Source organism: Scleropages formosus, chromosome 18, assembly GCF_900964775.1.
Source record: "Scleropages formosus chromosome 18, fSclFor1.1, whole genome shotgun sequence".
Lineage (NCBI taxonomy): Eukaryota > Metazoa > Chordata > Actinopteri > Osteoglossiformes > Osteoglossidae > Scleropages > Scleropages formosus.
In genome coordinates this window covers 25,068,306-25,091,818 of record NC_041823.1, presented here as the reverse complement: position 1 = coordinate 25,091,818, position 23,513 = coordinate 25,068,306, and the positions used below count along the sequence as shown (strand labels likewise).

At 41.1% G+C, this 23,513-nt stretch overlaps 4 protein-coding genes across 5 annotated transcripts in view; 3 read left to right on the top strand and 1 right to left on the bottom strand.

Annotated features, from left to right (window-relative positions):
• myom3 (myomesin 3) overlaps positions 1 to 4,762 on the top strand; it is a 60,474-nt gene extending 55,712 nt beyond the window's left edge. Inside the window, exons 33-36 of the mRNA XM_018726908.1 lie at positions 359 to 395; positions 3,729 to 3,751; positions 3,860 to 3,915; positions 4,493 to 4,762. Coding sequence (XP_018582424.1) covers positions 359 to 395; positions 3,729 to 3,751; positions 3,860 to 3,915; positions 4,493 to 4,762 — 386 coding nt within the window. The remainder of the gene's footprint in view (positions 1 to 358; positions 396 to 3,728; positions 3,752 to 3,859; positions 3,916 to 4,492) is intronic.
• Positions 4,763 to 6,723: 1,961 nt separating this feature from the next.
• On the top strand, positions 6,724 to 10,560 carry fabp10a (fatty acid binding protein 10a, liver basic). The gene is made up of 4 exons (XM_018727016.1): positions 6,724 to 6,881; positions 8,524 to 8,696; positions 9,624 to 9,713; positions 10,200 to 10,560. The coding sequence occupies exons 1-4, from the start codon at positions 6,815 to 6,817 to the stop codon at positions 10,248 to 10,250; spliced, it is 381 nt and encodes a 126-aa protein (XP_018582532.1). The 5' UTR covers positions 6,724 to 6,814; the 3' UTR covers positions 10,251 to 10,560.
• Positions 10,561 to 13,451: 2,891 nt separating this feature from the next.
• Positions 13,452 to 18,129, top strand: LOC108919191 (serine/arginine-rich splicing factor 10-like). Of its 2 annotated transcripts, XM_018727014.2 has the most exons (6): positions 13,455 to 13,629; positions 14,811 to 14,915; positions 15,952 to 16,055; positions 16,265 to 16,436; positions 16,558 to 16,611; positions 16,993 to 18,129. In XM_018727014.2, exons 1-6 carry the CDS (start codon positions 13,565 to 13,567, stop codon positions 17,273 to 17,275), a joined length of 783 nt encoding a protein of 260 aa, XP_018582530.1. In that variant the 5' UTR covers positions 13,455 to 13,564; the 3' UTR covers positions 17,276 to 18,129. The 2 variants fall into 2 exon arrangements, with proteins under 2 accessions (XP_018582531.1, XP_018582530.1); XM_018727015.2 differs by lacking the exon at positions 16,558 to 16,611 and having other exon boundaries at positions 13,452 to 13,629.
• Positions 18,130 to 22,795: 4,666 nt separating this feature from the next.
• Positions 22,796 to 23,242, bottom strand: pnrc2 (proline-rich nuclear receptor coactivator 2). Its single transcript, XM_029260114.1, has one exon. The coding sequence runs from the start codon at positions 23,240 to 23,242 to the stop codon at positions 22,796 to 22,798; it is 447 nt and encodes a 148-aa protein (XP_029115947.1).
• Positions 23,243 to 23,513: the final 271 nt, after the last annotated feature.

The window sequence follows — 23,513 nt, the reverse complement described above, 5'->3', positions numbered from 1 at the left end:
CTGCTTATCCTAAGCGAGGTCACAGTGAGCCGTAGCCTTACCTGGCAACACAGGGCGCAAAGCCGAATGTAGTTCAAAACTAATAAAAAAGAATTTTAAAAACAATAAAATAAATTTCCTGTACTGTGTTGGATGGATGGATGGATGGATGAATGGATGGATGTCTTTATTAAGTTTTCAACATTTATTGATTGTGACTTGGTGGTAAAAGTGACTTTGGTGTTAAAAACAGATTGACTCACAAACTGGCATCCAGTCCCAGTTCTATTCCCAAGCTGAAGAGTTGGTTCACTAGCAATGTAACAAATCCTTTTTTTGTTTAGTATGTCATAAGAGCCTTTACATTATCTTTTCAAAGTATTTGCTGATGCCATGTTGGAATACCAGAGGCTAAAGTAAGTGTGCAGTCTTGCTCTGCATGGTGTGGCCAATGAAGTTAGGTGTGGTTTCACGAGTTGCAGTATGAAAGGCATGAATTCTCCCATCTTATTTGGCTTTTATGGTCATGTCATGTTCAGTGTAACTTTTGAACAGTAGAACAATGGCTCTCATTTCCCAGTTTTATACAAAACCAGATATTATATAGTCTAGAAGTCAATATATCTTAAAAGTTATATTGACTATTCATTCACCTATACTTCACACGTGTTGTCATCTTCGCAAAGTTGTCAGTGTCAGTGTGCATGTCCACCGCCACGCTGAAAAAACGTGTTGCAGTAGGTTGTTGCTTTTCTGCTGTGTAACAAGCTTGCTTATTATTCTCTGATTAGGTAACCAGCTCAGTGTCCTTTCTAACCAGAATATCACTGTCAACATGAGGAACTCAACATATCACTAATTTTTAAGCTGGTGAGCTGCAGTCCACCAGCTATGTAATTTATATTTAATATCTGCAATTGTCTAATTTTGGGTATCGGGGTGTGGTGGCGCAGTGGGTTGGACCGCAGTCCTGCTCTCCGGTGGGTCTGGGGTTCGAGTCCCACTTGGGGTGCCTTGCGGCGGACTGGCGTCCCGTCCTGGGTGTGTCCCCTTCCCCCTCTGGCCTTACGCCCTGTGTTGCCGGGTAGGCTCCGGTTCCCCGTGACCCCGTAAGGGACAAGCGGTTCTGAAAGTGTGTGTGTGTGTGTGTGTGTGTGTGTGTGTGTGTGTGTGTGTGTGTCTAATTTTGATGTCCTTTGTGATCCATTGCCCAGCTATATTGCTTGACTGAGTAAAACACACACACACACACACATTTTCAGAACCGCTTGTCCCATATGGGGTCACGGGGAACCGGAGCCTACCCGGTAACACAGGGCGTAAGGCCAGTTAAGAGAATGTGACAAACCCTATAGGGTTCTGTCTTTGGATATGGAGCATCTCAGCCAACTGGCCTTTTTCATTTGTTAGTTATTTGGTCAGCGTTACTTTGCATCTGTGTTTTTCTTCTATTGGACAGTCCGTAGTGTAGCAGTTACGGAATATGAGTTGTAACCTAAAGGTTTCCTGTTCCAGTCTCAATCCTTTCACTGTTCCATTGCCTTATTCATTACTTCTCTGGTATAAAAACCCTGCTTTATAGGCTATTATTTTATTTACTCCATCTTTTTAATAAAATAGTGTACACACACACACACACACACACACACACACACACACTTTCTGAACCGCTTGTCCCATGTGGGGTCACGGAGAACCGGAGCCTACCCGGCAACACAGGGCGTAAGGGACACACCCAGGACGGGACGCCAGTCCGTCGCAAGGCAACCCAAGCGGGACTCGAACCCCAGACCCACTAGAGAGTAGGACCCAGTCCAACCCACTGCACCACCACGCCCCCCTTTAATAAAATAGTAAATAGCTGTAAATATGTTTGGTTAAAGGTGTAAATTAAATGCTAAGTGAATGTTATAACTTAACTTGGGAAGGCAGATAGTGTAGGGGCTACAGCTGGCACCTTGCTGTGAAAGGAGTCTGAGACACTGCTCCTGCTGTAGCACCCTTGAGCAAAGTACTTACTCTAAATTGATGGAGCTACCCTGCTGTATAAATGGGTAAATTGTAATCTTCGTAAACAATTTTGTATACAAACCTAAAATTGTAAGATACCTTGTACAAAGGGACAGCTAAATGATAGTTAATAATACCAGACTGCTCTAAAATTTGTTTTGTGTTTATTTGATTCATGTAATTGACCAATTTATTTGCACAGCATATATAATTTATTTAAAAGATTAGCTAAAATTGCATATTGCAGATTTGAACATTGCTTGCAGTTCATAACATTATGAAGCTTCATTTGAAGTAACTTCAGTGCTTGACTAGTTACTTTTTGAGTATTTTTTAACAGTAACAACACTTTTACTTCAGCACTTTGTTTGGTTGCTCTGCCCTGTCTGATCATTAAGTAAAATACGGTAAATAAACTCCATTGGGTACTTACTTTACCTAGTAGTTCAGCACATTTAAACCTATATTTAAAAAAATAATACTTGCTGCATAGATTTATTTGTAATGTTTTGTGTGTTGGGGGGCGCGGTGGCGCAGTGGGTTGGACCAGGTCCTGCTCTCCAGTGGGTCTGGGGTTCGGGTCTCGCTTGGGGTGCCTTGCGGTGGACTGGTGTCCCGTCCTGGGTGTGTCCCCTCCCCCTCCGGCCTTACGCCCTTTGTTGCCGGGTGGGCTCCGGTTCCCCGCGACCCCGTATGGGACAAGCGGTTCCAAAAATGTGTGTGTGTGTGTTTTGTGTGTATTTATGTATTTAAAAATTAAATGTCACTATGGTTGCTTCTTTTAAGGCACAAGTAAATTGCAACATATTGGACGTATTAACATAACAGCATAACTGCAGGCAGGACTTACTGGGCTGCCATCAGTGCCTTGTCTGTGAGGAGAGGGGTGAGCTGCAGGGCCCACTGGCAGGCGCAGTCGGTATGCTCTATGACCTCAAGAAAGGTCTCCGGATCATCTTCCGGGGCCATTTTCAGCAGATGGACGGGGGGTGGTCGCTGGCTGGGTGGGGCAGTCTGTCAGCTAGACCGCCATCAATGCATCCAGCAATTCCTGATGCTGGAGCTGCATTCGCTGGAGGATGCGCTACAGCTGGTCTCTGTCCATCATGCAAGAGGATCCTGGGTTTCGGTACCACTGCAACACAGTGCTCGTCTGTTTTAGTAGTGGTTCCCCTGTCACAGGGAAGGAAGGGGAGGAAAAGGGGAAACAGGGAACAGGTAAGACGGGGTTTCAACGGGGTCGTTCGGGACAGGGGCCGTGGTCCGGTCGCTCTGACACCGTCCACGTACTCGTACTCATGCGCGTGCTCTCCTCCTCTGTCTCTCTCTCTCACCATTAGAGACAGGGGAAGAAATAGGGTGCAGGATTAGCCACAGCTGTGGTGACTTCATCCCCTTCCCCAGCCACCTCGGTGTGCCACAGGCATATTGTGGAATTTTAAGAAATTCAGATCCTGTAATATTAGTAAAAATGACCACAGAAGGCAAAACTGTAAAAGAATACAGCATAATAGTCAATAATAGGGGATATAAGGCTGGACTGTGAAAGTTACGCTGAAACTGGGGTTTAGAGTCAGACAGCACTTATTTCTGTCCTAACAAGGACAGTCTAGAAGAGTTTGTGTTTTGTTAGATTAAAACATTTTCTTTCATTACGAGTAGTGATAGAATTGCAGATTATGAGCTATTCTAATGAAACAAGGGTTTTTTCATTTCTTTTCTGTGTTTCTGTCCATCAGACAAGTGGCAGTTGCAGAAAAAAGTAAGTATAGTTTGTGTTTTCTGTAAATTATTTTGAATTTATAAATTGAGAATTACTGCTGTATTTTTAATTACTGCATGTTAATTAAAAATTCACAATTGTTTCAAGACAAAGCAAGAGTGACAAAGGGCCTCCCTGATGTGGTGGCTATTATGGAATCTAAGGTACGTTTATGTTTTTCCAACTGTTACGCTTTTGCTAGTAAAGGAAAGCTTCGCATTTTCTATTTTAATGCACTACTAATAATGTTAATTGTCTTTGAAATGTTACTTCCTTTGTATTCAGGGAGAAAGACTACAGATTTGAAAGGGTCTCATGATGATCAGAATATTTTTTTATTTACCAATGTCATAAATTTAGCATGGTTGCATATTTTTAACCCTATCAAATTTGTCATAAAATTTAGCTCTGTAAGCCATCATTGCCATTATTTGTAATTGTCCAACATTGCTTATAATGACAACCGTTATGGATGAAGCAGCTAATAGCATTGTGTTTAGAGCTGCTGCTTTTGGACCCAAAGGTCACAGGTCCAAATCTACCTTTGAGCAAAATACTTACCTTAAATTGCTCCACTACAAAAGATTACCCAGGGGCATAAATGTGTGACTAATTATAAGTAGCTTAACATTGTAAGTCACTTTGGAGAAAAGTGTCAGCTAAATAAATAAATGTAAATATAACAGGAGTGATTGAGAGGAGACATTTCTATACTAACACCCCCAACCCATTTCCAACCAGACCCTGTGCCTAACCTGCTATGCGGAGGGTGAACCTGCCCCCGAGATGTTCTGGCTCAAGAACGACCGGGAAATTGTGTCAGGCGGGCAGTACAGCATCAGGCATGACCACCAGTGCATAGCTCTCACCATCCATGGGGTCTCCGTTGAGGACTCCGGCCTATATAGTGTACTTGTACGTAATAAGTATGGTTCTCAAAATGTTCATGTGACAGTGAGTGTTTATAAGCGCGGTGAGAAGCCCAGGGCTGATGCCATTGAAATGTCATAGGAAAAGGTGATTATGACATTATCTCTGTGATAACAAGCACTACACTTTCATTTATTTGCCTGTACCATCGATTGCAGCTTAAAGCATGTCTTTTACTGAAAAGAAAACATTAACTGGCTTTAATTGGGACTGTTGTTCCACTGTGATGTTTACTACATTGCTTTGCATTAAGCTTTTATAAAATTATAGTTTTATTGATGCAGCAAAAATTTTGAAAGCATTTTCAACATTTCTGAAAGACGTTTTAAACAGAATTTATTTGAAAAGTGATATGTGAGTGGGTTATTAAAACAGACATGAAATGGATTACTCTGGATATGATAGTACATGTCATCTACTTAGATTATAACCATTTTAATGGAGTTATAGTGCAAGCACAATGTCAGTAAATATTTATAAACTGGGTGGCACCCATCGATGCTTAATCTTTTCATCTTCTAAAAATGTCCTCAACGAGATGTAAATCACCTATCTCTGTATTACTTGACATGGTTGTGGTGTAGAAACACAAAAGGGTACTTTAAAGTCAACCAAGGTCAAAATCAGATCATTTTACTTACAAAAGGATGAGCCAACTGACTTTAAGAAAAGCCTGAAATGGATCTGACATCTTTAATAAGATTTACTCCTTGGTGCTGAGTAAAAATTACAGACCTGTTTTATGTTAATAATCTTATTCAAAACTCAAATTAGACTAAATGACATCTCATCTGGTACTTAATGTCAGCCTTGTAGTTGAAGCGGATTATAAAGGCTTTCTTAAGAGCAGTGTTAGCTGTTCCCTTACTCTAGTTTAAACACAGCGTCCGGTGTAGTAGGTGGTTAAATCCATTGTAATCCCATTACCAGATCACTGGCCATAACCCACATTCACTGTGCAATTCTTCTTCATATGGACAATATCCTTCCTTGTGTGTTGCTAATAAATCTATTAGTTCTGAGAAAAAAAAGCTCCCAGAGTTTTTATTTTCTTTAGCCTGATTTTATAATAAATTGATTTGACTTTCCAGCCCTATGTATCAGAGGTGTTTCATGGAAGTGTTAGTTTCATTAACTTTCTGTTGGAAAGCTACAATTCCTCTTCACTGCTGAAAGTAAACAGCTCATGCCCTAATTCAGAATTTCCCAGTTAAGGTAATATTCTCCTCTCAAACATTCCAGAACTGAACAAAACATTCTTACCTCCTTTGACCATGTTAATCTTGTTTCTTTGTTTAAAGTTTAGTTGCAACAGCCACAGGAGGCTGGAAACCATTATAAAAAAGTGAAAACAATAAAACAATCAAATTGTTGTAAATTCTAAGTCCAAGACCAAAAGATGTGAGATAAATACATTTCTGCATGGCACAGAAGTTGAAAATAAAACTTGCTGGTTTTAAAGTGGAATCCCTCTGCTCTCTTCCACGGCTGTCAAGTCCATGGCAGCCATATTCATACGTCAACAGTCTATCCCGGCTGGTGTAGCAACACAGTACTGCTACAAAGATAGGATTAATTAAGAAGATGCATCAAGCCATCTCATTATGGTTTGAATAACAGCCTGTGCTCTCCTGTTGACATTGGAAAAGAAGGTGAGTTAATAGCAGCCACCTGAGACCAGTGTCTAAGACATGAAGGCTCATAGCTGAAGTCTATTACAACAGGAGCCATGTCGCATGGAAACACTAATGAGAGGAGCACAGATGTTGTCCCTTGTAGGGTTTATTGCATGTCCACACCTACAGCAACACATCTCAGTCCTGCAATATTCAAGGGACGATTGCAACTGCTTGGGTAAGCTTGACTTTTTTATACCTTCACCCTCTAAGTATAACATTAGGGTTCATCCAACCACTGCTGATGTAAGTGAACTTGAGGTTGTTCAAACAGAAATAAATATCACAGATGCCTGGTTAATCATTAGGTGAAAGGAGTGGGCACTCCTGTGGACAGATACTAGTATAAATATCTAGGCTGCAGTGGGGTTCATCTCTACATTGTGCTGAGCTTCTGCGCTGCCATTCTATTCTCGGTTACCTTTGTGAAGGAGTGACTGTGATCGCTGCAACACACATGGCCTTCAACGGAACTTGGCAGGTGTATGCCCAGGAAAACTATGAAGAGTTCCTCAAGGCTCTCTGTAAGTATGGGTACTTATGCAGGTTGCTAACCTCTTCCACGTACCCAGTCCAGACTCCATACGTGCTACCGTATTTCTTGGGAAATGGGCTGAAAGCAGAGTGGAACAGCAACGGAACCAAACACCCTAGGAGGGATAGCATGGAATGAGACAGGCAAAAAAAAATAAAAAAATACCAGCTTCTGATGAGCTAATAAAAATGAGAAATCAGTGTTTTTATGGTACCATTTGATGCAGTGATTTCATCCACAGTTCTCATTCCATAAAGACAAAAAAAAGCAAAAACACATTGACTTGTAAAAAAATCTAATATATAACAAACAGAAATAATGCTTAATTATGTTATTGACTCTTTCAGCTTTCTGGTATTGTTTTGCAAGAGATTTTTTTTCAAACTTTAATGTGTTTCTCTAACTCAGAGGTCATAATACCATCCAGAAAATCCCTGTAATAGCCCCTTGAGAAACACCATTGATATCTAGGGTTTATAGATACATGAAACTTGTCTATTCTGCAGTCTATAAATGGTATCAGTGCTGTTGGGGTGCAGAAATATATATTTCATTTTGCAGCTTTTAGAAGTGTGCACCTATGAAATTTCTTAAGCTTCACAGAAATGATTTCTCTTTTTGCTTTGAGCCACAAATTAGGGATCTTACATCTTGTCAAGATTTTGTAAGTGACTTTTAAATGGCAAAATCAGAGGAAAAAACACTTTATAATGTCTTGGTCAGACATCCAAAGTGATTTTAAGAAGATTAGCAAAGGCAAAAGAGTAATTCATGCATTGAGATGTGTTTGTGTCAGTAGGCGTTAGTCTTCCTTTGGGCTCCTTGTGTTACTGTAACTGTACATTGTAAGAGAAAAAGAAGCACTCCCTTATAATAATGCTCATCCTGGAAGAGTAAATGACCTATTACAGTAGGGGTGACATGTGGGTGGCTTAATTGCAAAGTGATACTCCAAGACCATGTGCTCCTTTGTCAGTTTTCTCAGAATGCTCATGCCATCATACTGTACATATCCTGTTTCCAATTTTAACATGGAAAGAAAAACACAAAGTATGAATTGGTTTTGAGTAGAGACTACATGTAACAGCAGAGGATGCCAGTGTCAACTGACAGAATGCCACTTTAAGTGTGGGGGAAACATCCAAAGCAGATTCCCTCACCTCCTTGCTGAATTAGACAAGTGTCTCTATTTCTCTAGAATCTCACTTAAAATAAGAATGTGTTACTACATTTTCCTCAAAAAATGCAAAATAAGAGTACCTTGAACAGGTAGATTAAACCTAAATGCAGAATTTTAACACAATTCATAATTGAGTGTCTTCAACTTAAACACCTCGGAATTGTGTAACTAAGCAAAATGTTAAGGCAAATAAAGCCAATGGATGGACACCTAAGATGTGAGATCAGATCACTTGGTGGTCACTTGGTGGTCACCTGGATCAGACTTGCAAATCATTACATTAAAGGGTGCCTTGTGACGGACTGGCGTCCCATCCTGGGTGTGTCCCTTTAACCTTGCGCCCTGTGTGACCCCACTCAGGGCAAGCAGCTCTTGATGTTGATTGGTTGGTTTGTGGATAATGTGGCAGAAGTGACAAGAAAGGTCTTTTTAAGAACAACCTTCTATTTAGCCTTGCCTGAGGATCTCATCAAGATGGCTAAGGATGTTAAACCTGTGATGGAGATCCAGCAAAAGGGTGACAACTTTGTTATCACCTCCAAGAGCCCTCAGAAGAGTGTCACCAATTCCTTCACCATCGGCAAGGAGGCAGAGATAACCACCATTGACGGCAGGAAGCTCAAGGTCCTCATTTGTTCATCATTATAACCATAACGGCAAAAAGTTTTCAAAACAGCCACTTTTGATTTCCTGTTACAATTTTCTAAAAAAACACATTTTAAAGACAGCAACTTTCATTACATTTTAATTGATTAAATTTTAATTGTTTCAAAGCTTTTCCATTCAAATGAAGTGAATTAACTAATGCAGAGAACAGTTTTACATTTATTAATTTAGCAGACACTTTTCTCCAAAGTGACGTACATCTCGGCAAATCCTGTGGAGAAAGAGAAATAGTTGCAGACAAGTGATTCTTAAGTAAACCTAGTTTTCTTTCCACTTTATGCACCGATGTTCATCGTATGAGTAGGTGCACAAAACTCAGGATAGACTATCCCTGATCACCTTCCTACATATTTTTTTTTTTTTTAAAGGTACACAAACATTTACATACAGTACCGGAGTACTGGCTGTGTAAAGGCTTATAATCATAAAGTTATGGGTTTTGGAAGCAGAGAAGCAGCCAAAACAAATATTGTATTTGTGATGCATTGATGACCAAATGGGGGGTGCGGTGGCGCAGTGGGTTGGACCGCAGTCCTGCTCTCCGGTGGGTCTGGGGTTCGAGTCCCGCTTGGGGTGCCTTGCGACGGACTGGCGTCCCGTCCTGGGTGTGTCCCCTCCCCCTCTGGCCTTACGCCCTGTGTTGCCGGGTAGGCTCCGGTTCCCCGTGACCCTGTATGGGACAAGCGGTTCTGAAAATGTGTGTGTGTGTGTGTGTGTGATGACCAAATGGGCATTTGCCATCCATACTTACAAACCACTGTCTTAACTGAAAAATGACTGAAATGGGAAATTCTAAAATGAATTAAGTTGTGACTCATTGTGTTCCTGTGCTGCCTACATGTCAGTTTCTGGTTTCATTTCTTCTCTGTCTCTACTCCTCTGAAGTGCACTGTCAGAATGGAGGGGGGGAAGCTCGTATGTCAAAACGAAAAGTTCAGCCACATCCAGGAGGTCAAAGGGGAAGAGATGGTGGAGGTTGGTGCTTGCTCGTTCTCTCGGTCTTACACACCTGCATACATGTATAATTACATACCAAGTATCATGTGGTTTCTCTGTTAATTTTGCATAACAAGTGTAATTTCCATGGGGTCTCCTATCAAATATATCAATGTCTCAATATAATCATGTCTGACATATTGAGGAGATGGTTGCTTCTATACAGTGAGGAAGTCTGGTGAAATGTAATTTCTCAATGCTTTCTCGCTGGGTGCCTCCCAGTTTTTTTTAAACATTTATTCACTTAGCACACATTTTTATCCGAAGCGACTTACAATGGATACTATGTAGTGTTACTAGCCCACACACCTTATTCACCAAGGTGAATACACTGCTAGACTATACACTACTTACAATGGGTCACTAATCCATACATTTTTTTTTTTTTTTTCCTCCAGGAGATTTTGTAGTAAAACGGCGACTGTGTCCTGTGTTACCCTAACCACGATCCTTTCTGTCCTTCAGGCTATCACTGTTGGCTCAACCACCCTCATCCGGAAAAGCAAGAAGGTGTGATGCTATATCCAGAGTTAGCGGATGTGGATGTCAGTGACTGGAGTTAAGTTGCTGATATTTAAATTTGTAATCAGTCATAGAAATATAGCATGTGTCTCTTCATTTTACTGTTGAAGATTGGGTATTCCATTTTTATATTTTAATCTTGTAAAATCAGACGGACCGGTAAAAAATCAGCTTTGATAGCATTTTACCAGCAGAAATGTAGGACACTCTTTTTCTGAATATACTTTCATACGAAGGCCATGATATTAAATACTTGTTCTGTCTTTATCCATAAAACCCAATTGGTAACACTTCACTGAGAAAAGAGGATTTTAACTGTTGAACCTAAATTACCATTAATGTGTGCATCTGTGTCAATGACCTATAATGGACAGGTGTCCCATCCAAGATGTACCCTGCCTCACCCTATGTTTTTGGGATAGATTCCAGACCACTATAACCCAGCACTGGACAAGTGTTTAATTCTCAATAAAAAATGAATGATGAGATATCAGCATTATACCATGCAACATTACTGCTCTCTCTAAACCCACACTGGGGTGCCTAGTGCCCAAATTCTGCAGTTTGGAACAAGGCAATGCAGGAGGGACCATCAGGAGAGATAGGACAGGTGGGCTGGTCATACTTTAACTAGGCAGAGTGAGAAGTGGTGGCTGCTACAACCAGCCTTCCTAAACAACTTCCAGACTTGTAAGTTTTTACTCTCTGCCTCTGTACCAGATACATATGTTCACAAAAACAGACACTGAAGAGTTGTTTATCCAAAATTCATTGCGCTGCCAGGTCTATGAATTTAGGAACGCGAGGAACGGCCCATCCCAACTTGGTACAGCAGAAACTGACGCCTGTGTGGTAAACTTATGATCACATGCTGATGCAATGACCTCAGTTTCTAGTTTTTGTTTTGAGAATATTGGTCCCATTTGGTGCCTAAATGAAAGATATGCGGAAAATAGTTATGTGGGTCAGTCTATTAAATTCCTCTTGACCTGTATTAAACAGGTCATTTACAACTTTTAGATGTTTCTGTAATCCAAAAGTGTGTTGTAACATGCAGCTAAAAGAATAATTGAAACGTATAATACTGGAAAAAGAACAAGGACCACAGCAGCATGGGAAGAGAAAGGTACTGCAGAAAAAACAGGATTACAAAGAAAAAAAAGCACTGGACAGAGATGTGATGAAGTGCTCCTGAGTCACTGACATATTCTGAGCTAGAAAAAGGGGTGAGGCACAGCAGTGTGCGCTATACAATAGTACAGCTGTCTGTGCTGGTTGTTCTGTTCAAAGATACAGTCGCCCATAGAAACTTATTTTACCAGTGTTGTACTCCAGGGGGTTATTTCCTCAAGCACCAGACAGTGCAAAGAGGACTGAATCAATGTACTCTGGGGGTCATCTGTGCAGTGTTTATTGTTTCAATAAGAAAAAAATCCATCTGAGAGTTTAACTTCGCTTGATGGTAGCGAAATGGGATACGAAAATGCCACGCATCTCCTGCGCTGCTCCCCTCAGGTATAGGTTCGAGCACAGCCTTGTATTTTCTCTATGTTCGTGATCCAAAGACAAAGTGTGCAGTAATAAGTCACTTCCACACCCTACCTTAGTAAGAACCACACAACTGGTTCACTACATTATAAGCTTTAAGAAGTTACTCCCAACCAGTTCTACATACAGCTACTTGTGTGACATATGGACACAAATACGGTGGTTTTCGACAAAGATTCACTTCATTATAATAGAGTGCTCTTCTCACATTGTGACAGAAAGCAGTGAACAAAGGGTTATTGGCATAATACAAATAAAAGTTTTTATTGTCCTGAACTTATCCAACACTGTTGTGTATTTGCACTTTATGTAGTCCTGTTTACTGTTCTGTATTGCACCACGGTCTCTGGAGAAATGACATTTTGTTCTACTGTGTATGTGCTATATAGGGGAATGACAATAAAACCACTTGAACTTGAAAAAGATTACCTACACAATAAATTACTATGTAGTTATTAAAGATGTATGTACATCAATTAGCCATGGAAGAAAAACTCCCAAACGAAAGGTAAAGGAAAAAAATCCTCTAGGTGTCCAAAGACCAGTGGCTGCCCATCCTTCCTGGGCAATCTAGACTTAAAAAGACTTCTAAAGTAATATACAACTATTCATAACATTGTACCTCAATGCTAAGAACTGGATTCAATTCAATTTACTTTTAGAGAGCGCACTTCTCACACTGTGATATGGAATGCTGGACAAAGGGATAAGATAAACAAAAAAAATTAGTTAGCTATATATTAAATTACTACATTATCCATGCAGTTATTAAAGCTGTAGGTACACCTACTGGTCACGGAACAAAAAACTCCCAACCGATAGTCGAGGGAGGTGGAAAAAACCTCTGGGGGTCCAAGTACCAGTGGCTGCCCACCCCTCCTGGGCATTCTAGACTGGATTTCTAAGTCAGTTTGCAACTAATAGTAGCACTGTCGCTGTATGTTGACTTGAATTCCCAGTTCAACAAGGTATAGTTCGTCCATTATGGTGGTTGGTTGGTCATCAGCTTCAGTCAGTATGGGGTGCGGGTATGGCAGCAGACCGGCCTCCTCAGCTCTTGATATCCTGGTCCACCTAGGCATGTCTGGTGCCTATGAAGTTCTGGCAGGAACATGTACCATATGCCAGAACTTCATAAGAACACAATAAAAAAAGTTTGTGGAAAATTATAACCAACAGTTCAATCTAATTACTATAGAATTGTTATGCGAAGGAAGCATCTCAAGGATAAGTTGATAAATTACAGAAATGTTTCTTGCATTAAATACAAATTTTTAAATACGTACGGTTTTATCAGATTTTATTTGGGCAATTAAACTATTTTTAAAAAAGCATTGTTATTTTTTATTTTTGTACGGTGTGTAAACATAAAGCCTCAGGTTCTGCGCAAGCGCAGATCAGACGTTCAAACCCCCCTGGGTAATAAAATTGCACAAAACAAGGTCAGCGGTTAAATTCTAATCAGGCCGTCGTAGAATTAACCTTACAAATTACATGTAAAGTCAGCCACGACTTTCTGTTAGCTCCCTGCTACTAAATTGGCCCCGATATGGTGATGACGGGACTCTCCGACAACAAGCGCGGGAATCTGTAGCGTTGCGTCTGCGTACTGGCGTCTACGTGCGGGAGTGTGCGTACTGGCGTGCAGGAACTGGAGTCTGCGCAGTAGCGTCCTTCACTCGAGGGGTTTTTTTTTTTTGCGAGTGGCGCCTTCGTGTAGTCACGAACTCAAAAGCTCGAAATTAGTGTTTTCTTTCAGAATGGCAAGGTATTTGCGACCTCCGAACACCTCCCTTTTCATAAGAAACATCTCCGATGAGTCCAGGTAAGGAGCTAGTTGGTCCCGTAAGTTTAAGTAAACCCAGTGGGGTTGTCCGGTAAAAACGGGTGAGCGCGCCGAGTGAGGCCTACCGCTCGAGGTAAAGGAAATGTGAGGAAACAGCCACAGCCCACCACTCTCCGTCCACTATTTTTGTACCTTATGTTTCACACCGAATTACGAAGGTTCTGCCGTCGGTTTCGTTTTACATTCGTCTGGTCTTGTGTCCTGTGCGGCGCCTTCTGTGTCGTTATCGCCCGGGAAACGTGGTCCACGCGGGCACACACCACCCATTCGTTAGTCCCAAAAATTAAAGTTGAATGAACAACGGAGGTGTAAAATAGAAAATTCAAATTGTATATCACTTCGTGTTGGCGGTGAACACAATTCACTCGGACGCGTAACTCAGTGCAACACACTACTCTCAGACTCAGTAGTCTGCTGTTCAGAGTTCTAACTCAGCAAAAACATAACCTGTGTATTGTACTCCCTCTGGGATTCAAATAGTCGCGAGTAGCTGGTGCTGCGAGTTGCCTGTATTTGGTTCGAAATGTGAGGAGGACGCGCTCGCATTCTGTGCTAATATTAGCGAGCGGAGGTCGCGCGGGAGCGAGCGAGCGCGCGCACTTACCGCGTAGCTCATTCAGGCGGGGACAACAATAGCTCACCATAATCCACAGGTCTTCCCCGTAAACACTCACGGCTGCTTGTTTTACCGAGACCTTTTCGCAGTTTCGTTACTAACCAGAAAAAAATCGAAACTGGATACTACTGCCGGTACCGGATGAGTTGAGTTTCACCGACTAAATTTGCATAAATGAAACTATCATGAATGTGTGAGACTTTTCCTTGAACATGATTTCAGTTCGGAACCACCATCTACGTCCCAAATAAGAGTTCCAATGAAAAAAAAATGAAACTGAAACTATTTTCTTCTTGCATTTTTAAAATGAATGTTTTTAATTGCTCATGCTGACCGCATTTTATTCCCCTCTTTGTTTTAAGTACTGGTACCATGTTAAAGAAACTTGTATTTCATGACTGTCTTAAAAAGTGTTCAGGTTTTTTTTTTTTTAGGTCTCCTGTTTAACATTTGCCCTTCTAAGAATCAGGTGGAAAAATTTGTGCCTAGGAGGATTTCCTCTTAGCTGTTGGAATAAATGTCCTATCATTTCACGGTGCTTTAGGCCTGAGGATTTGCGCCGTGAGTTTGGTCGTTATGGACCTATAGTAGATGTCTACATTCCCGTTGACTTCTATACACGCCGACCAAGAGGATTTGCATACATTCAATATCCTTTATTCACAAATGTGAAACAGTGGAGTGTTTTCTAAAATGACTGGTTTGGGTGGGATACATTTTATTTAAAAGACAGCCTGCGTGCAGGTAATTTGTGTACTGCCTGTGAAATATGTATTCTTTGGAACCAAATGGATGTAGCTTACATGATGGCAAGTATTGTCATACATGGGGGGGGGAACGGTTATTATTATTAAATACTTGTCTCCTAACTTAAGTTTCTTCTGTTGTTGCCCCAGAATTTATAAAGGCGTACTGTTCTGGAGCTGCCCCGCACAGAAAGAGAGTAAAGGCCGGTGTAGAGTAGATTCCAAGAATTAAGTCAAGCCAAAGAGCCCGTAAGGATTTCAGGCTGCAAGAAACAGAGAGGGAAAGGTTGAAAATAAAGACGTAAAGCTTGAAGAGACACAGAGGAAAAAAGGGACCAAGGTGAGCATCAAGGCTTCCCTTTTGTCTGCAAAAGAGAGAGAAAGAGAAAGATAATGGGGCAAAGACAAGCGGGAAACCCAAGTTCTTCTGGGATGCGGTTAAAGAGAGTAAAGGTCAAGCTGAAGGTCAAAGACAAGCATGTTAAAGGTAACAAACCAAATTTTTGTATCCTACTAAAGCCATATTTTTTTTTATATAAACTTTTTTTTTTAGTGTCCCCCCTTTTCCCCAATCTTGGATCATTTGATTGCTAAATTCACGGTATCTTGTACTCGTGTATTTTGTACGTGTCTCTCGCGATACCATTGGAGGTTACCCGAAATACAGAAAAAGCCTGTTTGTGTACAAAAGCACACTCCATCTTAAATTTTTAGAAATGGCAAATTTTATTTCTGTACTGCTAAGAAGATTGTAATAATTTGTTGGCATCATACTGTGAAGTGAAATGGTTCCATGTTATCGAAGAACTCCATGAAGCTCCCAGATGAAGTACCGCACAAGGGTGTAGTCTTTTCCCTCCTGTCACCCTCTACCCACACCTCTTAACCCCCTTTATGAAAATCAACGTGTTAGAGTGAAAAGCCTTAACAGCGCAGCACGTTTGAGGATGTGCGGGATGCAGAAGATGCCCTTCACAACTTGGACAGGAAGTGGGTGTGTGGCAGACAGATCGAGATCCAGTTTGCACAGGGTGATCGAAAAAGTAAGTTTTTATTTATTTCCCCCCCCCTCGGAATTTGATTCAGTTCTTTATAAATTCGGTTCTACTTGCAGTCATCTTTTTCCTCACGTTGTTTCCCCCATGTGGCATTCAAAGAACCTCTAGAATTTTGCTATAGCTGGTTGCTGTGCTACAGAATTCTTCCTGTGTACTACTGTTTTATGCATCTTGTTTCCAATCTCCTCATTCAGCACCAAGTCAGATGAAGAGTAAGGAGAGGCGGTCCCCCCGTAGCTTCTCTCGCTATGATGACTATGAACGTGACAGCAGGCGCAGACGCTCCCGCAGTCGGAGCTACGACAGGCGCCGGTCTCGTAGCCCTTCTTACGAGCGGCGCCCACGGAGGTCGGAGAGCCCCCGAGAGTAAGGTTTAGTCTGATGTCCCCTCAGAACAAATTAAAAATTTTTAGCACTTTCCAAAAGAGGTTTTTCGTTCTTTTTTTTTTTTTTTTTTTTTTTTGAACTTTATATTTTTCCACCGTAGCTACCACGGGCGATATGGGAGACGCAGGCGAAGTGGAAGCCACGAGAATGACCGGTATTCCCAGTCACTTAAGACAGTGGAGCACTTTAACTTGATATCTTGAGTTTTACTCTCCAGAATCTGATTGAGTGCATGTTGGTCTTAAACTGAGTTTCAGTTCTTCACCAAAGAAATAAATTTTTTTTGAAATGAGCTTGTTCTGGTTTCTATGAATTAGTGCTCTAAAGGGTTAAGGGTTATGCATTGGGTAATGCATTGTTTTTCATTAATAAGAGTCTGATTGAGACTTCATCTTTAAAGCTGCTGTGCAGATTTACCCAAGAGAAATCTGGTTATTTGACAGCTAGAGTCCGTGCTGGAGAGATCAAGATCATCTGCTGGGCCAAACCATCAGTGTTGACAGCATTCCTCTCTTCGTTCTTAATATATCTGCAGGTACAGACCCCCTCAGCGTGAGCACCATAGGCCACACCAGAGTGCCCCATCTCGCAGTCGATCCAGATCCAAGAGCAAGAAGGAGCCCAAGGGCAAGTCCCGTTCCAAGTCTCTGAGCCCCCCTGCTGAGGACTTGAACTTAGCATCTGGTTCTCGAGAGGCCCAAAAGGAAACCCGCGTGCACTCCCCTTCTCCATCTCGCTCTCACTCTCGGTCCCTCTCACGCTCACGCTCACGTTCCCGCTCCAGATCCTGGGCTGGGCGTAAATCAGGGGGGCACTAATTGTGAGTGCTTCTATTGTTCATCCCTCCAACTCCCTTAATGTTTAACGGTTTTTGTGAAAACTTGTGTTTGTTAAATGACAGGAAATGGAAAGTTGTTTGATCAGGGTGTTGTTAGAGCTCAGCTTCACCCGTTCAAGTATTCTTCAGTAGTCATTTTGTTTATTGCTTTGCATGTCTGCGGTTTTGTATTCCTGTTGACCACAAAGTATAAACTGATGCTCTGCAGTCAGTAGTATGAAGTGGTATACTCTATACATTTGACATGACCAGCATATCAGAAATCCTCACTTTTGCTCTGTAGGTCTGACTTTTGGTTCTGATTTTTTTTTTTTTTTTTTTAATTAAATAAACCAGTTCACTGGTTAAAGTAAAATCTGAAGCTCTGACTTTTTGGCAAGTTGATTTTTTTTTTTTTTTCTTTTCTTAACTGCAATTTGTGGTTTCTGTTTTTATTGGTAGTGAAACTGTTTCCTTCAGCGTTACCAGTTCAGAAATGTTGTCTTCCACTGCTGTTGAACACACTTTGTATTTTATAAAATGTTTATCCACTTGTATGGTCTTGCAGAAGGTAATACGTGGACTAGTTTAGAAAATTCAGATCCAGCTAAAGGCAATTTTACACATTCTGTTTACACTTTCCTGAACTTTAATCAACTTATAAATGTCTGGTACTGTAATGTGTCATTTAGTTTAGCCAATTCCTGTTCACTGCATTTAAAGTATATTTACTGATGCCCATTTTCTTATGGAAAATCCTATAAATGGACTGTCTGTATACACCTGTATTTTTACAAATACCTAAACCGGAGTGGTTGTGTACTACTTTAAGTAAAGCTTTGTTTTAACATTTCACATTTTCAAATGTGTTGTTTCAGATTGAGTTGCAAAGAGTAGGATACTTATTTTAAAAAAGTATTCTAAAAATTCTAATACAGAATATAGGAAACCCTACAAATGTATTTTTTCTGGAATGTAGTTGGCTAGAGAGGACAAGAAAGGACCGACAAGTATAACCTGCTCCAAGAAAAAAGTGCTGATGGGCCTTATGAACAGAGCGAAACTGCTTTCAGCTGCTCAGACTTGTTTTCAGCTACCAACAGCTGCACTTAAGCACACATTTGGGGTCTGAGCTGTGCCTCTGATACTTTTATTCATCCTAACCTTGTATTTATATAATACAGATTCCCACAGGCATTGCAAAGGTCATGGTAATTTTTGCTAAAATTCAAACACATAGTGAAATACTATAGATTACTATTAACTCAAGTTGAGGATTGGTAATGTCTAGCCAGTAGACATTGTTTTTGTCTGAAGTTAGATCTACAGGACATGAACCCACCCCAGGTCCAAGGCATTCAGTGTGTGACTAGTTGAACAGGAATTCTAGTTCTGTTCATGATCATACTCTTTATTTACAGCTGGCAGCCTTTGTAAGTAATGCATGTTACATGGTTGTGGTGAGATCAAGTCTTTAGGGCATTGTCCTGTTTACAGTATTGTCATGTAGTGTAACTAAAGTTCAGTACTGTAAAGAACTTCAGATAGTGCAGTATAGAAAGAATACAATTTCACAGCAGGGCACTTAACACAAAAAATCCAATTGAAGGTAATTCATTAGAACAGCTTCATTGGCATGAAGGAGGAAACAGCATCGCCTGCGGGATTATGTTTGAACCTGCAGCCCTGGAGATGAGGTAAATTTGGTGACAGACAGGTCTGGCATGTAATTTCTGAAGAATTTCAAGAGTGAAACTTCACAATAGATAAGTAAAATTAAGATCAGATAGTGTATGTGTATCAGTAGAAAATATGTAATCTGTCTTTGATGAGCCAGTAATAAGAGTGCAGACAGCCAAAGCTCTGCATTTGTAGGCAAAATGAATAGTTATAACTAAACATAGGGTCAAAGGGGAAGTGGTTTCACGGGTCTCTATTATCTCAGAGCACAGAAGGTTGCCAACTGGTGACAGAATCTGCAGGTGGTGCCCACTCTACAATGCTAATAGAAACTGAAAGTGTGCTGATTACAGAGAAACAAAAAAAAGTGCTATTTGTTATCAGCAGTTTCCTGTAGGAAACAGGATAGATGTTTATTTTTATTTATTGTATGATCAAAAAACATCTTTAATGCCATAGGGCAAGCTTTAAGCTGTAAAATTGACTTCGTGTAGCCAAAGTTTAACATTGTCGATGTTCATCAAATCCACTGGTGTGGGCACGTGTGTTACATGGGGCAGTGATCCAGCAAATGTTCTGCAGTTTGTTGCTGCTCCCCGCATGTGCATTCAGGACCATCAGCATAGATGATAGATGTGAATCGTCATGATACTACAAGTTTGAAAAGCATGCAAACCTATTCCGTTTGTAATGTTTTTGTGACAAGATGCACCTTAGTTCTATTTGGTCATTTTAAAAAGATGCTTAATGAGTAAACTGGGGAAATGGAAAAGTTGTACAAAAAACAAAGTAAAAACAGTAGCAAACAGTGAAGCACTGCTCCATGAAGATGGAGAACAGGATGTTTGGAGCATAAGAAATGCTCTTATCTAAAATTAATATTTCTCTTAGCCTTCTTCTGACTACTGTATTTAATGACTTTCCACCCTTATTTCACCATTTTAATAAGTATACTTTCATGCTGTATGTAAATTATGGGTGCAGTGAATTTAAGTATAAAACAGAAGTGGATTTCAGACCACAGCTCTAAGTTACTTTTTAAGAAAGAAGCCATACGCACTCTGTCACCCACCTTGTAATCCTTGTCCTGTACTGTTTGTTGGTAACAGTACTTCCCCATTTTTGTGAAATCCCAGCGCTCTCAGTTTTAGGGGTACTTTGTCTAGTGAAACATGGGCAAGAATTGTGGGCATTAACAGAATGGTTTTTAGTGTTGTTCATACAACAAGGGTAACTTGGGTATATTTATCTTATGCTGAAGCAGAGAAGTGGCAAAAAGTATAAACTCATGCACCCTCCACCAGCATAACATTTTATATCATTTTAAATGATTTGATAAGGGGGGAAAATAGGCACCTAAGCAACACTGGTATTTATACTACAGCTATCAATCATAACTGAGTGGACCTCTGATGCCTCTATGATGCTGTTAGAGAAGTATCTTCTACCAGATATTTTTTACACATGTGGTTGCAGGCATGTTTCCCTTTGTGGTCCCCTCTTTTATATGGTCTTCCTTCATAGTTGTCTCTACTGCTGTTCAATACTTCAGCTGCTATAAATACACAGGCTTGAGAAGCTAGGACCACCACCCCCCACATTGGACTTTGAGATCAGCTAAAATGTTTTTTGTGAAAGTACTCATCAAAATGACCACAAAAGTTGGGGGAAGGAAAGGAATTTTATTGTTTAACAGCCAATTATTATTTTATTCAATTTTTAGAAGTCCAATTCTATTTCATGGGCATAAATAAGTCAGTGACAGACAAAGATGGGGTACAAATTGGTAGCCAATTTGGTTTACAGTGGAGTTCTTAAAATATGAGAATTTTTTTTTCCCCCCACGTGCTGGTATTCTCTCAAGGATGCTAAAGATGACAACCTTAACATTCCACATTAAGGGAGAAACAAAAACTAGAAAAAGTTAACGCTACAGTAAAGACAAGCATCAACGTCAAGGAAAAACTTCAATCATAAGCTAGCGGAAGTTTAGCTTATGACTGAAGTACAGATATTTCCTAGTGATCAAAATTATTCCAGATTATGTACAAAAGATGTTTCAAAATTCATTAACTGAAGTGACGGAGTTGGAATTACGCACAGAAAAAAAAAAATCCTCATATCTGATGACAACATATTTTTCTTCCACTGAACATAAAACATTGAAATAATTAACATTATGTGCAACATCACTGGTAACAGTACCCAGCGCAGGGGTGTTGACACATGCCTTCGGCAGTTTTAGGTTTCTTCTTTTCTTGTTTTTTTTTTTAAAATTTTTTTAAACAAAAATAATTTCAGCATTTGAAAATCAAGCCATGTCCTTTTGCATGACTTTTACATTCAGTGTTCTTACTAAAAATACTTTGAGCAGGTTAAAATAGGCCTGCAAAATATACATATGCTACACATTTTACATTATTTACATGGCTCTTTAAGCACGCATCTTTTCTTACATGGCCAAGAAGAGTCCAAGATCTGCTGTACAAGGCTCAAAATCAGGTCAGTTAAAAAGAAAGTACACAGCTGTTTAAAACACGAACCAGCCCACCACAACTCAACATAAGAGCAGTGCAAGGAGGCTCTGAGGCAGTGATTAACAAGAGCACGCTGGCAGGCCATCCTCTACAGCTTTCCTCCTTAAAAAGTGTAAACATGTCGGACATGGATTTGCACCCAGCCTCTTTTAACCCTTCTTGCCACATCAGGCACATCCAACCCACTGCCACTTCCTCCGTCAGACACACACGGCAGGCAGGGCTACACCATGGGGAGACAGATACAGATAAAGTAACGTGTCAATGCCCGTACCTCCCACTTGGCACGTGCCCTCTTCCGCATTGCCTGCCGTGTGCTGTTACACAACAGAAACACCAGTGCTTGTGACTGCCTTCCATGCAAAATGTCAGGACTGAATTCACTGCAGTGATCTAACTGATGCAGTTTTGTATGGCACTTGAAAACAGAGTCTGATGATAAAATGAAAATCTTTAAGAAAACATTTGACATTCCTTTGGTAAATTAATGAATATGAACCTTAATAAAATTAAGATTTCAGTCAAATTATACTAAGTGTTCCTAGACCTTGTACAAGCACAGCCCTCATAGTGCAGTGCGCACAGCGCAGTTAAAAAGTAAAATAAAAAAATATTTTAAAAAACCACACAAACACACAGATGGTACAAAGGCCCCCTCCAAGCAGCTGCGTGGCCAAGGCAGGCCAGGCTCGTCTCAGACACCTGCATACGAGGTTTAAAGTGAAATCTGTGCGCCCTACAGCTCCATGTTCACACAGCTCCCATCTACCTGTAGAACATTGTCATATATCTTCAGTTTCCAAAAATACCTGAACTACATTTTGAGCCCTGTCCTTGTCAGAAATTAGACAGTTGTGCTTCTTCCCTACCCATAAATCTACAAAAGGTTCAGATTATATGATTCGGCAAAAATAAAACAACGGGTACAGCCAATCTGGAAAACCAACCCACACCCACCCACCCCTAACTGGACAAAAAGATTTCTATGCAGCAGAAATGGCCAAAAGGAGCAACTATTTTAGAAATTCAGTTCACTGAGCAGATAAAGAAACCTCCAACAAACTGACCCATCAGCAAGGCCACAACGCTGCAATCCTATGGATATCATTAAAAAAATACTGGAAAACAAAAAGAGGAAAGGCATGTGCTGAGAAATGATTTCTCAGACAAACCTGGTCCTCTCTTTGCATGTCATACGTGTAAAAATATCTTAAGTACATACTGCAGCACTGTGTCATTGCAGATAGGCTGGACACCAGTGAGGGAACCTCACATTGGCTTTAAAAAGGCCAAGCAGAATATGCTCAGGCCTGGACTTTGAGAAGACTCTTTAGCTGGAAAGCCATCACCTCCCGGCGATCACAAGAAGTCATGGGGAGGGCCACCCAGTGGCTGGGTGGCTTGGGCAGCACACTGGGGGATGGTGGGTCACTGAACTTGGCCCCAGCATAGTTCTGGCTGCATTGACTAACCAGTAATGTGTTAAAGTGGGAAACAGAGGCAAAGCAGACGGTGCTCCTTTCGCCTGGCACGGCCTGCCGTGCCTCAGGAGACCAAGGGCAGCTGGGGTTGTTGTCACCGCTCTGGGGCCCATGTGGCTGGCCCCCAGCAGCCCCTGCTGCCGTCCGAAGTGGAGCCGACCCATTGTGGTTTCGGCCCCGTGACTTGCTCCCGCCCATCTGGCGGTTCTTCTTGGCCACAGTGCGCTCTGGATGCGATACTGGAATGTTGTACCTCTCTCCTCCTCCCATAATGCTCTCTCTACAGGTGTCACCTGCACAAATCAAGAGATTGACACAGGGTGTTAATCAACAAAATAGGTACATGAAACCTCAGTCTCAGAAAAACAGTCTTTGACATAACCCACATGGAACTCGGGCAGCACAGTGGCACAGCGAGTAGTACTGCTGTCTCAGCGGACGTGGGTTTTATCCCCGCTCAGTCTGTGTGGAGTTTGCATGTTCTCCCCATGTCTGTGTGGGTTTCCTCTGGATGCTCTGGTCCCCCCCCCCCCCCCCCAGT

Excerpts from the sequence above, each read along its gene's own strand:
- LOC108919191 (XM_018727014.2), top strand. The coding sequence starts at position 13,565 with ATGGCAAGGTATTTGCGACCTCCGAACACCTCCCTTTTCATAAGAAAC. Across the intron at positions 13,630-14,810 it reads AACATCTCCGATGAGTCCAG|GCCTGAGGATTTGCGCCGTG; the intron begins GTAAGGAGCTAG and ends ACGGTGCTTTAG. Across the intron at positions 14,916-15,951 it reads AGAGGATTTGCATACATTCA|GTTTGAGGATGTGCGGGATG; the intron begins ATATCCTTTATT and ends ACAGCGCAGCAC.
- fabp10a (XM_018727016.1), top strand. The coding sequence starts at position 6,815 with ATGGCCTTCAACGGAACTTGGCAGGTGTATGCCCAGGAAAACTATGAA. Across the intron at positions 8,697-9,623 it reads TTGACGGCAGGAAGCTCAAG|TGCACTGTCAGAATGGAGGG; the intron begins GTCCTCATTTGT and ends ACTCCTCTGAAG. Across the intron at positions 9,714-10,199 it reads AAGGGGAAGAGATGGTGGAG|GCTATCACTGTTGGCTCAAC; the intron begins GTTGGTGCTTGC and ends TCTGTCCTTCAG.
- pnrc2 (XM_029260114.1), bottom strand. The coding sequence starts at position 23,242 with ATGGGAGGAGGAGAGAGGTACAACATTCCAGTATCGCATCCAGAGCGC.